Source organism: Vicia villosa, linkage group LG1, assembly GCF_029867415.1.
Source record: "Vicia villosa cultivar HV-30 ecotype Madison, WI linkage group LG1, Vvil1.0, whole genome shotgun sequence".
NCBI classification, from domain to species: Eukaryota; Viridiplantae; Streptophyta; class Magnoliopsida; order Fabales; family Fabaceae; genus Vicia; species Vicia villosa.
In genome coordinates, this window is record NC_081180.1 from 59,988,581 (window position 1) to 60,003,316 (window position 14,736).

Genomic DNA, 14,736 nt, shown 5'->3' on the forward strand with positions numbered 1-14,736 from the left:
CGAATAAAATTATACTGATACATATATATATATATATATATATATATATATATATATATATATATATATATATATATATATTATTTTAATTTTGTTTACTATAATAGATTTATTTGCACTAGAAATATTTTGAATCAAATAAAGACGAAAATTTACTATGTGCATATTTTCATTAATTAGTGCCAGAAAATAAGCGCCAATAAATTACTATTAACAAAAATAGATCGTTACATATTTGTGGGGGTGGCAAACGGGCATGTCCGCCCCGTTTAGGCCTTTCCCGCAAAAGTTCGCAAGAAAATGGGGCGGGGCGGTCATAGTGAAGGGTGTGGGCCTAAAACGTCAGTCCGTCCCGCAAAAAAATGAAGACGGGGCGGCTAAACCTGCGGGCACTGTGCTTTTTAAGCCTAAAAATGTAAAATCTATGTTAATGATCGTGCCCACAAAACCCCGCATAAAAAACGGGGCGGGGCAGGGCGGTCACATTAGAAGGTGAGGGCCTAAAACCTTGGTCCGTCCCGCACAAAAGTGCGAGCAAAACGGGCATGCCCAAGCCCAACGAACTAGACCCGTTTTTCCACCCCTACATTTATGTGACGGAATAACTCCATTGTAATTAAGGGGTATTTATTATTCTCTAATTAATTATTGATTGGAATATATGTGTTGAAGTGATTTTTTTCTCAATATTTATTGAAGGAATGATATCATTTATTCCACGTCCATTTGTGACAGGTAGGGGTGGGAATAGGCCAGGCCGACATACATAGGTTTAAAGCCTAGCCTATTTAAGGCCACACCAGACCACACCTATTTAATAAAGAGACCAGACTTAGGCTTTTTTAAAAGCCTATTTTATTAAATAGCTCAGACTTAGGCTATTTTAAAAGCCTATGAAGCCTTATAGGCCGACATATATATATATATATATATATATATATATATTAGAGATATGCTAAATATGTTGGCTCATGTATGCATATATATTAGAAAAAGATTAAATAAGCTAGCCTATATATGCATATATATTATAATAAAGGCTAAATAGGTCGGCTTATATATGCATATATAGGCCGAGTTATAAGGCTTCTTAGGTAATATGGATTAAGTTAAAGCTTTAATGAGATACAAACTTTTAAATAGGCCATATTAAAAAATTGAGTATATGATAGGCCATCCGTCAGACTTATGTCTTTTAAGTTTATTGTAGACCAGACTCAGGCCTTATAAAATCTAGTCTAGCCTAACCTATTTACACCCCTAATGACAGGATTATACATCTTTACTAAAGTTTTGCTACAGTAAAATTCGTTACGGATTTGTCACTAAATCTGTCAACTAAATTGATTCTTCACGGAATATGACAGGATTATACATTGTGCAATTGTTTTTATCTTAAGAGTTTTTAAAGTCACACTTATTCAACCCCCCCCCCCCCCCCCCCCTTCTAAGTGTTTTTCTATCCTTCAATAGATGTACCTTCAAAGGTATTCCTAGCTAGAGATGATATCTCCTCAAGCACATATCCTCCATACACAAACGTATGATCAGGTGGTCTAGGTGGATAGGCATTATTATTTACACTCTCATCAACATCTTTCTCTATACTGTGTGCATTTGTAATTTGTTTACTTGCAACGTGAATAGGTGCATGTCGTTGTATAGAAATTTGATTCCCATCTATAAAACTTAGACTTTTATCCTTCTCAAAAATCCCTTCAATGGTTTTCTTCATGTTATCATCTTGTTTCCCTAGAATAGCTGATCTTCCACGTGTAGCTAGATATTTTTCTTTCTTACTCCTCCCATTGTTTTCCACGTGTTTCATATTTTTCTTTTCTTGCTTTTTATTAAAAACTTTGTTTTCCTTCCGTACTGCCACTTTTGTTTTTTATTTCCACATTAACTCTCTCCTCATTATTTTCCAACATTTCCACTGACACAATCTGTTCCTCATGATTACCTTTGTCCCCAACATCATTACTATCTGCTAATACTGTTTCCTTTATAGTTCCCATCACTCCTCCTCCAATAATTGCCTCATCATTAATTTCCATAAAAGAGATATGAGAATCAATGTTGTCCTTTTTTGTTCCACTCATTTCTGCCACGTCACCCATCAACGCAGTGAATCTTGAACCAGCCTTCCCACTGCCGTTACTGATCGGCGGTTGTTTCTTCTTTAACTCCGGTTGCTTCCTGATCAATCTCTTATTCTGAACAACTTGCCAAGGACCGTCACCCTTCGCGCCCCTTCTGCAATTGCTTCCCTATTATTGCTGGAACTCATGGCTGCAGCCTTCCCTTTCCCCATCTCATCCTTCCCCTTCTCCTTATCATTTATTTCTTTATTATAACATCCCTCCTTATAGTGCCCAAAATTTCCACAGCTGAGACATAACATATGTAATCCTTCATACTCAATTCTATATTTCCTCTCACGGATGGAGAACATAGCTAAAAGAGGTTTTGATATGTTAACTTCCACACAAATTCTAGCATATTTTCCTCGTTCCCTTTGAAGCGTATTCTTATCAACTTTTATCGTCCGTCCTGCCAAATTACCAATAACATGCAAAAGTTTCGGATCATGGTATTCAGTCGGCAAATTTGATATCCTAATCTAAACTGCAACGTTAACAATTGTCTCACTCTCAGGATGAAACTCTGGAGACCATTCTTTGACTATCAGGTAATGGTCATAGATAAACCATGGACCATCAGATAGCGCTGCATTCTTGTCCTCTTCATGAGTGAAAGCAACCAAATAATAGTCATGTCCAAGATCTATTATATTAATGATGCCTTTCCTCACCCACATCTGCTTCAGACGGTTCTCCAAAGCCTTGTAACCAATCCTTCTGCCTAAAAGCTTCACGATGACTCCCCTTCGCCATGGACGTTGAATTTTGTTTTCTTCATATTTGGATAAAACTATTTGAGGACAGTCATATCCACCACTTTGTAACTCTCTAACTCTGATTCCATTAATCATGTCTTCTATTTCAGCAGAGTAATCTTCCTCATGATTCACCTCATCCTCGTCATTTAACAAATCTACTGCAGCTTCAGAGCCCTCCCCCGTTATAATATTCTTATAGGATATAGTATTGGTCTTCTGATTTATTTGTGTCTCCGATCCCCCCTTATCTCGCATCTCTCCATCCACAGCCTTAGGTGGTTCCGGCGGTGGCGCCGGCAGCACTGTAATTGATGTAAACATGAACGCAGAAAAAACCTAGCAGAGCACTCACTTCTCGTTACTAAATTTTTTAACTTTAAATATAAGCAAAAGTTAACAAATCTAGGTGCATTTAATGCTTTTATTTCAAAATTATCCCTGCATTAATTGAAGCTTTTGAAAACGTGATGAAATGAGTAGAATATTGCTTCAGAAACATTTACTCCTTCAAAGTATCACAAAAACTTACTTCAATAAGTTGCTCAAAGTGAAGGATTCAGAGATGAAGATGAGTTGAATGAAAATGAAGTATGAGGGATTTTGTCAGCGTCATATATACTTAAAACATTTTTGGAGATGAATCTCCGAAAACCCCCTTGATTTAAATTATGAGGGTGATTCAGAGATGCATATGCAAAATCCTTTTATTTTGAAGAAAACAAGTTTGTTTCGTATATGCATATTTGTTCTTGCATAACACTTCAAGATAGAACGCGTCTTTTTTATCCCTCAATCGAGAGCCCTATTTACAGTGAAGTTCACGGTCTAATGACTATTAATCAGCTTTGCAACGCTTGTAACCGTCCATAAGTGCTTGAAACGTCTTCATTAACCATGTATAACCGACTCCATCTATGACTCGTAATGTCTTATGATCATTGATCCCTCTGTTCCTGAGCCGGTCTTGATAACTCCGAGGTGTCATCCCGGCTTTCAACTTCTTGAGATTTTAGCAGCAGCTCGACTACTTCTACTACTCCTTAGTACTACTCGGTACATCCGACTTAAGGACCCGACCTTGAGAATTATGGGATTTTAATATCCAGTTTTTGTCCTGTTCCTGAACAGATACGTGACATGTGGAATTTTTTTTTAATAATCAAATTTTTAAAAAAAATATACATAATTAACTCATATTTCAAGAAAATTACCCCAATAACCATGTTTAGGGGTTCCACACCTAGGCGTCATTCCATATGATTCCACACCTAAATTTTTTAACTTTAAATATAAGCAAAAGTTAACAAATCTAGGTGCATTTAATGCTTTTATTTCAAAATTACCTCTGCATTAATTACTTAAAATTGTTAGTGGATGACAATTTAATTAAGGGTATATTAGTAATTATATTATGTCTTTTACATGAAATCAAGAAAATTAAATGCATTTAACTATGATTCTTAATAAGTGTAAAACTTATTTTTTTTTTATAAATCAGACCGGAGTAGTATATATATATATATATATATATATATATATATATATATATATATATATATATATATATATATATATATATATATCACTGTCAACTAAATTGATTCTTCACGGAATATTACTGTATTAGTGATGAAAAATGACCCTCTCTAAATTTAATTTGCTTAGTAGTGTATCTTATATATTATATTTTTGTGTATTTAAATTCTTAATTTTACAACATATTATATTTAAATGTAACTTATTATATATTTAAGGATGGTGATATAACAATTCTATAATTTTAAATTGTGGTTGTAGATATATTTCCGTTGCAAATTTTTATATTGCACCAAAATGCGACTGTACTCAATTGAGTTGAAATTGCCTTTGCAAATTGTGGGTTGCAAGAGGCAACAATTTAAAATCATTGTCGCAACCAATTATAAAACCTTACTAGCAAGATATAGCATAAGAAAACTGAAAACAAAATTCATTAAATCAAAGCCTAAGTTCTAAGTCAAGCTTTTGGATATGTGATTCTTCCTTTGGTAAGCTCATTCGAAAGCTTCCATGCCATACAAAATTCACCCCTTGTTCAATAACAAGTGGTGTCCATGCCACAGTAGAAGCTGTTTCTCTGTTTGGTTTGTGCACGAGAGAGTGAGATTTGATTCCTAGTGGCCTTGCTGTCAAAGATTTAGAATAACCAAGTTCCATTGATGAAGATGATGGCATCATCCTATGAGATAATTGGTAACTTCTAGCTGCTTCTCTTTCCCTTTTGTGTGCATTCTGGTGACCCCCTAAGGCTTGTGAACTGTAGAACTTTCTCATGCAGAATTTGCATGAGAATACCTTGTTGTAAAGAGGCTTTGATGATATAGAATCTTGAAGAGACATCTCTTGTTTGAATCCTAAACTCAACCATTCTCCTATATCACTGTCTTTGCTATGCCTAAGAAAGGTCATAGTAACGATTCAAAAAGATTGGGGTGGTTTTGTGAGACTTGTTTTGTGGTAGAGGGCATGGAAATATCAGTAGAAATGTTTGTTCTTAAATAGGGATTGGTGAAAAGAAAGGGAGTACAATGATTGAGTGTGGGGGCTAAATAATATTATTTAGTGATTTTATGTCAGCACTGCGACATGTAATGTGTTTCCACTAAGTTTTTCGCATATATATTTGAGAGGAGATTTGGGACAGTGCTATTGTTGTCATATGGTGGTGTTAATTTATGGCTTCAGATTTCTATTTTTCTTGTGGTTTTAACACTTGTCATCTTAATAATTAGGTTATTGATGTCGTTAACTCGTGGAGATAGGATAAACTCTGAAGTGTTTAAAATGTCGTATACTGTTAGGTTTTGTTTGGATGTTTGGAGGGAAAATGAAGAGAATTTCGAAAAATATTTTTTTTAAATATTAAAAAGACTCTAATATTTTTTAAAAAAAGATTTTATTTAAAATGATAAAAAAAATTGTTTATTATTAACATATTTTTAATATTTGAAATATTATAATAACAAAAGTTATATTTTAACAATTTGTCCAAGCCCACTAAAACCCTCCAAAATCTTCCTTCGATAAATCTATCAAAGCACTCTCCATCTAATTTTTTTTTATTTTTTTCACTCAATTCTTCTCTTTTTTAAGGCTCCCATCTAAATTCCCAAATAAAATTTTAGAGTTCGTTAGATTGCCTTTTATACTCAAAGTACCTATATAAGAAACATGTGCAACTTCCTAAATAATACTAAAATTTGTACGATTATATTCTTCTCCAAAATTGTGCAAAGCTTTTTCGAACTATTTTGAATTTGTTTCAAACACAAGACATTTGAATGAGGACGTAACGTATTTTGTCTCGAAACATGGGTTATATTTAAGGTTTTTCCTACCATTTTTAGCGGGAAATTATTTTAGAGAGAAGTTTAGAGAGACATGGAAAGAACATCTTGTTGGTTTATGGTTCAAATAGTTCAATATTCTTTTGAGATTATCTAAGGGTTGAGAAACACTTCTAAAAATCACGAGCTTATGTGATTCTTGTATTGAGAGGATGAGATTTTGAGTCACAAATTTGGTAGAATATAGAAAATGTTCTTGTGAATTTGGAGATTTATTTTTATTTTTTGTAATTTATTTATAATGTCTTGTTTCAGACACTTGATTGGTAGTGAGTCGAGGATATGTTTTCTCCTTTAGAGTAGATAATTTTGAATCGAATTGGCTAAATAATTTTTCGGTGTGTTGATTGTCATATTTAATCTAGTTACTGTTATTGTGGTTTTGATTTAATATTAGTCGCTATATTAATTTTGTTTGAAGATGTCTAATGTGGTTTCTTGTGTTTTTTGTCCTACGTATCATATTTTTTGGCCTGTTTCATAATCAATATTTCACAACAAATGAACATCATGGATTAAGTTTACAAGAGAACATCATGGATTTTAAATAGGCTATGGAGAAGTTTTGCGGAAACGATTTGGGGTTGTGAAAAGTAAACATGCAAGCAGTATTGATTCGACAAAATTGAAAAGAAACATTGAAAGATATAACTTTCGTGGTGCTAAGCCTACAACAAACAAAGAAGGTCGAGATGATGGATAAGGTCAATGGTGCCTTTTTCTTGTGCCTCAGAGAAAAAATATAAAAGGATGTTGCAAGGGAGAAGTCCATATTAGAAATGCGGGTAAAGCTTGAATCATTGTATGTGACAAATTCCTTAGCTCATAGGTTATGTTTGAAACAATAACTCTATTCATTTCAGATGGTAGAAAATGACAAAATTTCATAACGCTTTAGTGACTTGCAAAATATTAAGATGAAACTTGATGATGAGGACAAGACTATAGTCTTATTGAGCTCATCGCCTAAATCTTTTGAAAATCTTAAGGATGTCCTTCTTTGTGGGAAAGAAGGCACAATCACCCTGGAGGAGGCCAAATCATCTACAAGAACCAAGAATTTAACCAATATTAAAAAGTTAAAGGTTGATGATGGTGCAGAAGACTTGAAAGTTTCAAGAGGGATAAGTGAGATTAAGGAAACAACTATGGGTAGAAATCTATGTTTAAGTCCAAGTCCAAGGGATTTGACAACTTAAAGTATATGAGCCTTGTTTTTCATAAAATTGAACACTTCAAGAAGGATTATCCTGAGACCAGATCAAGGGTGATTCTATTAAGATTGTCATTGCTTTTGATGAGGATGATTCTAGAAGTGATTGTGCTCTAGTGGTATTGAGTTTGGAGATAGAAAAGGGGTTTGTAATGGACTTTGAATGTGTCCAAGGAATGAAACCTTTGATATTTTGGAGCTATATTAAGGTGGAGTTATTTGACTTGTAAGGTTCATGGTATTGGGATGATTCAGCCCAAGATGTTTGATAGTTATGAGTTTCTTTCATGCAACGTGAGGCATCTTCCTGAACTTAAGCGGTATTTTTTTGCTTATAATCATGTTTTATGATTTAGGGAATTTTTAGTATAATTGATCAAGGAATCTTGAAAATTCTGTGTGGTACACTAATAATTGCTAAAAGGTCTAAAATATGAGATTTGTATATTTTGGACGGTTCCTTTGTTATTGGTAATTCATCATTGTTTAGTTAAGAATTTCGTGATAAAACAAAACTATGGTATTTGATATAAGGGTGTGTTAGTGAAAAAAATATGGTTAAGCTAGCTAAACAATATTTTCTAGGAAGTGAGAAATTAAACAAATTAGAATTCAGTGACTATTTCATACTAAGTAAACAATAGATATGGAAGTTTGGGAGTGATATGCATAATTTTAGTAGACTGTTTGAGTATGTTCACTCACATATTTGGGGTCCGACAAGGGTGGCAACACACATAGGGTTGATCATGCTTTAAGAAAGCTCAAGAATTATTGTAGTTCCATTGTGTTGTGAATGTGAGGAGTTCCAGAGGGAAAGGAAGGTGTTTGTCAAAATATTTTTTGAAGGATTTGAGGTAACCTTAAATGTATGGAGGTTGAGGGGACGTGAGGCATTTGTAATATGTAAAATTTTGTCTCAAAATCTATGCCATTTTATGGTTTCTTAGCCATTTTTAGAGGGATGTTGTTTTTAGAGAGACAAAGAGAGAACTTCTTCTTTATGATCACAAAAAATATGCATGAATAAGGGATGTAGTCATAAACACCATAGGTGTACTACTAAAGTAATAAAAAACTTATTGCAAAAGTAACAGGAAAAAAGACAACACACCACGAAAAAGATGGCGATCGAGGTGCACTACTCTATAGTGCATAAGGAGAGTCCCCTCTAAGTCAGACTCAAACTGAGTTTAAAATTAGTGACAAGGAAAAGGAGTAGACTATTGGCCAAGCCCATTCCTCATAGAAGTTCAATAAAACTTCCGAACATGACATAGGATGACACCCAATTCGCATAGAAGCGAAGTCGGGACTCAAGGAAAAACATGTAACATGTAGCAACAACCATAACCAAATAAAGAAGGAGGAACTAAATAATGGAAATAAGAGAGAATATCCATTCATTCAACAATAAGTTTTACATCAAGCAAGAACACCCCGGAAAAAAATCTACTAGTTTGACTCAACAGTAAATGGTCTATCATTCACTATATCTTGCTAAAGACGAATCTGTTTCCTTGATATTTTCACCTCATGAGGAAAAAATTCCATCTTCTTCAATGCATTTTCAAAAGAAACATGTAGAATGGAGTAAATGTCTTTCATCGGCTTACATACTCCTTGGACATGTCAAGGTATTCAAAATGCATCTTCTAAAGGTCATCTTGAGTCTTTTCTAACCTTTTCGAGCTTCATTCAAAGAAGTATCAATTTCCTTTACTGTTTTGTGGGAGGTATCCAATGCTCGAGTCTCCTTGGCAAGGACGACCTTAGTTGTGGATAGTTCCCTCTAAGTAGATCATAGGGAAACATCCTTCTTCTTTATCTCTAGAGCCAATGGATGGACCTATTAAGCCAATAAAGGTGGATACCTAAAACTTGTCCACTCGATAGTAAGAGCACCAACGCGCTTTGTGAGTGCCTCTTTCTCTCATTGAAGACGTTAAGTCAAGAAGACATCTCCCCTTTTGTTGACACCAAATGCTAGGACACCCGTCTCCTAATGCATTTGATACGTCATTTCTCCCATCTCTTCTTGACAAACATCTTCAACCTAGCTCGAGAAATAAGCATAGTATTCTTCAAAAGTAAAATATTGAAGCTCACTAGCTATCTAGGGACCAGGGTTGGCCATATGTAGCTACCAAATTATGCCCGGGGTCGAGGTTGGGCATCCCTAGGGACCAAGTCTTTCCAACTTTTATACAGGCGTCAGAAGTTTTTGTCAGAGGGGGACCCCGTAGTTGGAAATCTTATCGTAGTTGGCGTATGAGTGGTTTCCCCGTGTCTAAGGGTAACCATAGGTATTTTCTTCACTCGAAATATCATTTGGTAAAACTTGATATTATCTAAAAGAAATAAATCAAGTGGGTATGGGAAAAAACCACCGAGAACTTAGTAAAGAAAGTAAGAAAACGCCTACGTTAGTCGCCAAAGATGGCATGTTTCTCTTCTCTAGTAGCACCCCAAATTAAACATCACACATGCTCGCATGGGTCATCTTGGTAAGGGGGTAACCAGGTAGTACCAGTCTTTGAAAATTTCCAGACTATTGGAGTATACCTCAAATATCTTATGGCCTTGCCTAAGGAAGAACAACCTTAATCTCATGAGAATTTCGTAAAACAATGTTGAACATTAAAAAGTTCAAAAATAGGTGTCAAGGTCGACACACTTTTCTTGTATAACACCAATACTAGAATACTTTGACATAAACCTAGCTCTCCAAATGCAGTTATGTGGGAGAATTTCTTAGATGATTTAGAACAACCACCTCAAAGTCATTGAAAAGAAGGCGTAAACTTATAAAAAAACAAAAGTTCCTGAAGAGGGATGAACTACCCCTCATACTTTTGGCACATTTTTTTCCTTCAGGGGAAATAACTCCCTAGTCAGAAGAGTAACCCACCTCGGTGAAAGAATAATACAAACTTACCTTACCAGCGAAGATGGATACACCATCTAAAATTTCTCGGTCCATCCACATGGCTGAATTGTCTTCCATCATGTTCTAGTTTTGGGGGCGAGAGTTGTGCGTCTTAGAATTACTTACAACATAAAAAAACGACCATAAGTATAAGTACGAGATTGAGATTCCAACCACCACCTTAGGAGTTGGAGTGATATTTTTCCAAGTTCACCCTGCTCTGTCACGTTGGAAGCACACTCCACCACATCGAAACCCCATTTTAATACATCATAAACTAATTTGGTTTCGGAAAAGAACTTTCTAAATATTTAATATTTAAATTAGATTAACAGCCCCCCATAACCTTATATCAATTTAAACAATAACTCCAAAATATATATTGAAAAGATCACAAATCCCGCATTAGTTAGAGATAGAGCTTTAAAATGTTTTATTTAGAGTGTTATCTCTCATCTTACAAGTAGGGATGACAACGGGTCGGGTGCGGGTTTCACACTACCTAAACTTGCAACCGAAATATCGGGTGGCACACAAACCCGAACCCAAAGGTTATTCGGGTGGTAAAATAACACCCAGGTCCACACCCGTTGGATTCGGATTTTTTCACCCAAACCCGAATCCGTAACAAAATACATAAAATACATTTTTCCTACAATTTTCTTACGACTTTCCACAATATAATATATATATATATATATATATATATATATATATATATATATATATATATAATATATATATATATATATACATATATTATATTATATATATAAGCTGGTGTGATTTCGAGTTTTTGGTGTGAGTTTCACACTACCCAAACTCGCACCCGAAATATCGGGTGACACCCGAACTCAAACCCAGTCAATTCAAGTTTTCACCCGTTAACTCGGGTTCGGGTGCGGGTGGGCCCCGCGGGTTTGGGTCTGCCTTCCATTTCTACGTACAAGTCGGTTTTAAAAAGATGAATTAGGTCAGTCTCTAATTCTAATATGACATTCGATCATTTTGATCTGATTAAGGACCGCCTACCTTTTTACACTAAGCCCAATAAAATGCCAGGTATGAGGGGACTTTGAAAATATGAACATAAATACATAATCTAATTAATAATTGTTACTTTTTTACAAGCTTAAAATTTATTTTTTAGTAGTTTATATTAGTTTTGATAAAATTATTGATTGTCTAAATGATTTATAATCATTTTTATTTGCTTAAAATTAATATTAAGTTTATCAATATTCCGTAAATTGAACTCATTTCTCAACCAGGAAACATTTAATCTATTTGAAGTATATAGCCTGTATGTCTAGGGTTGGATTAAACCCAATAACTTTGTATAAATTGAAAAAGAATTCTATCATCTCATTTAAATGTTTTTGGATTAAAAATAAAGTTTGTTAATATTTAAATTAATTCATTTTTGCTATTTTTTCTTTATTTAATTTTTTTTAATTATCAATAAATGAGACTTCATTAAAAAAAATGATATATGATCCTGTATTGGATCCTAAACAACCGTCAAACAGTTTGAGATTACTGCATTATTAATTGAACTTGATGACTTATGAGCCACAAATATTGTATGGAGAAGATCAAGTTTGTGTGGGAACAACTTACATGCATATCTTGGCACAACAGTGCACTAAATGTTGGATCTATCCAAGACAAAATATGGACTTTATTTTGTTGTTTGTAGGCACAATGGGGAAACAGGGCACATTAAAAAGTAAATTATGTGCTCAATATTAGAAAATGTCTAAATAAATAATGCAATCTTTATTTTATCATTAATAATGCAAAGCTCTAAGAAGTTCCCAAGAGTCGTAATAAGTAATTGTGAGAAAACTTTATAGTTAGAAATTAGGATATTTTTCACATATAAAACTTTATAAATTTTTAATGGGATGAAATGATGAACCAATTGTGATCTTTTGAAGATTCGCTACAATACAATAATTGATGAGGTATTGGCTTATTTATTTATCCTAATACTTATTAATGACTAGTTTAAAAGTGTTGAGATAAAATGTCAAATTTTTTTTTTAAATTAATAGTTCAAAATTGTAATTCAATCATAAAAATTAATCACTAATTTTATTTTATTCTGCTAATGTGATTTGAGGCTCGTTTGTTTTAGATTTCATAAAATAGATTTGTTTTTATATTAAAAAATGATTTGTATAAAAAAAATTAAAATATAAAAAATTAATTTGTTTCTTATAAATTAAAAAATTGGTTTTGACATCATATAACATAAATATATATTATTTAAAATTTAAATATAATTGAAATCATATTTTTTTTAATTTTTATCAAAAAAACTATTTAAAATAATTTTAAATTTAAGTGATTTTTTGAAATTTTAATATTCAAAAAAAACTTATAACAAAAAGATAAAATAATTAAAATAATATATTAAGAATAACTATTTAAATCATTTTTTATTTAAATTTAAAAAAATCTTTATAATTTTTTTAACAAAATTATATAATATTATGAATTTTTTTTTTTTAAAAAACTGAAATAAATGGTCAATTTATCCGAATTGAAGAATTAGTTTTTTTTTTTGGGGTAATATTATTTATTTTTGTTTTGTTTGTATCGAAATTCGAAATGCTCACAGCCAAAAAGATAAATTTAATTTCATTGCAAAACAATCTAAATAATATCATGTTATTATTTTACAAGAGAAGGTGTGTTGATTTTAGAAAGCACGGTCTTAATAGATTAAGTTTGGTGATTGTAATACGTGAATCTTTAGCTAATACACCATTATTAACATAAGTATACTTAAATTTAAACGTTTTAAAAAGAAAATAACAATGGTTGGATTTAAATGTAAGTGGTTAAATCTCCCTATTGTTTATGAATGAGTAGAATATTAAATTTATAAATGAAATGACTCAAGTTTGTGTGGAGATGTGATATCTCTCTGCCTTGTGGTTCGGGATCAATGATTTCGTTGTTGCTCTCGCCTTTCATAGACTACTCAATGATGTCCTATGCCTTTTCTAACACTACCCAATGACTTTCTATTTAAAGCTCCTCCTAAATATGAGAACCCCTCTCACTTTCTCTAAAACACTAACCCAAGTGTTTGAACTTTTCAAACACTAAATCCTAGTGATGTTAAATCTTACAACTCAACTAGAAAAATCTATTATGCCAAGTTACTAAAACATAGTGGTGTACATAAAAGAAACAATTACTCTTTTGAACCCTAAACTTTATAACTCCTTATATAGCATAATTCTTCTGGGCTTTTCTTCATGGATATTTGATTTGATTTCGATTAGAATTGATGCAGAATCTGTTGGATATTATTTATTCTTTAAATATCTCCAACAAGATATAATTTATTTCAATTTAAATATGAATTAATCTTCATCCAACTGTCAAATAAAGCACCTAATCATGCTGTTAAATCAATAACAATATAATATTTAACAAATCTTCTATATAGCATACTCCAAAACGTAGTAGTCTGGCCTATTGAGGAAAGACCTTAATGTCGTACCATATGTTAAGACATCATGTGCAGCATGTGTCCCTTCTATAGTTCCATACAGCTTAAGCAAGCTAGATCAACTTGAACACTTTGAACACTTCTTTATGTTATTGTTTTGCAAAAATGCAGTCAATCCAATGGACCAATTCACAAAGAACTTCATATATTTACATTATTAGGGTTGTAGAATTTAACACAATCATCTTGAATACGATATAAAACTTTACCACTTGTGGTTTTTGTTGCCACAAATTAAACTGCAATGAAAGTTGTCAAACAAAATAGGGTCGTTGCAAGAAATTGTTAATCACTTCAACAAGGAAAAATTAGGAAAATGTATTGAATATTAGGATTATTTAATTTTATGTTCTATTTTAGCTTTCAGTTTTAATTTAATTTTCTTTTATACTACTGAATGTATCTACTTATTTAGTTTTTGTTTTGGGCCATCCATAAGGCCCAACAGTTACGCCCCATAAAATACATTGGTCCACAGTGTCACTCACAAAGCTGGTACGTTATCCTAGTTTAGAGTGCAAGTGGTCTAAATCTAAAATCCATCAGACGGATCTCCATATTTCATACCCAAAGATTAGCAAGTTGTTAGAATCATTCTACTATATAAGAAGAGAACGCGCCAAACTTTATTCACTCATCTTACTCTCATACTAACTTGGGAGTTGGAGTCTAACCATACCGGTCATCCCCTCTCATCACACCAGAAGCTCAAGTCCACTGTCGTCGCCCATAACCTACGATCACCGATCAATTCTAGTTCCCTCGCGGAACATTTTT

General features: G+C 33.1%; 1 protein-coding gene across 1 annotated transcript; it reads right to left on the minus strand.

Annotated features, from left to right (window-relative positions):
* Nucleotides 1-4,879: 4,879 nt before the first annotated feature.
* On the minus strand, nucleotides 4,880-5,350 carry LOC131643778 (zinc finger protein 1-like). The gene has a single exon (XM_058914101.1). It carries the CDS (start codon nucleotides 5,348-5,350, stop codon nucleotides 4,880-4,882), a length of 471 nt encoding a protein of 156 aa, XP_058770084.1.
* Nucleotides 5,351-14,736: the final 9,386 nt, after the last annotated feature.

Coding starts and splice junctions, on each gene's coding strand:
- LOC131643778 (XM_058914101.1), bottom strand. CDS start 5,350: ATGACCTTTCTTAGGCATAGCAAAGACAGTGATATAGGAGAATGGTTG.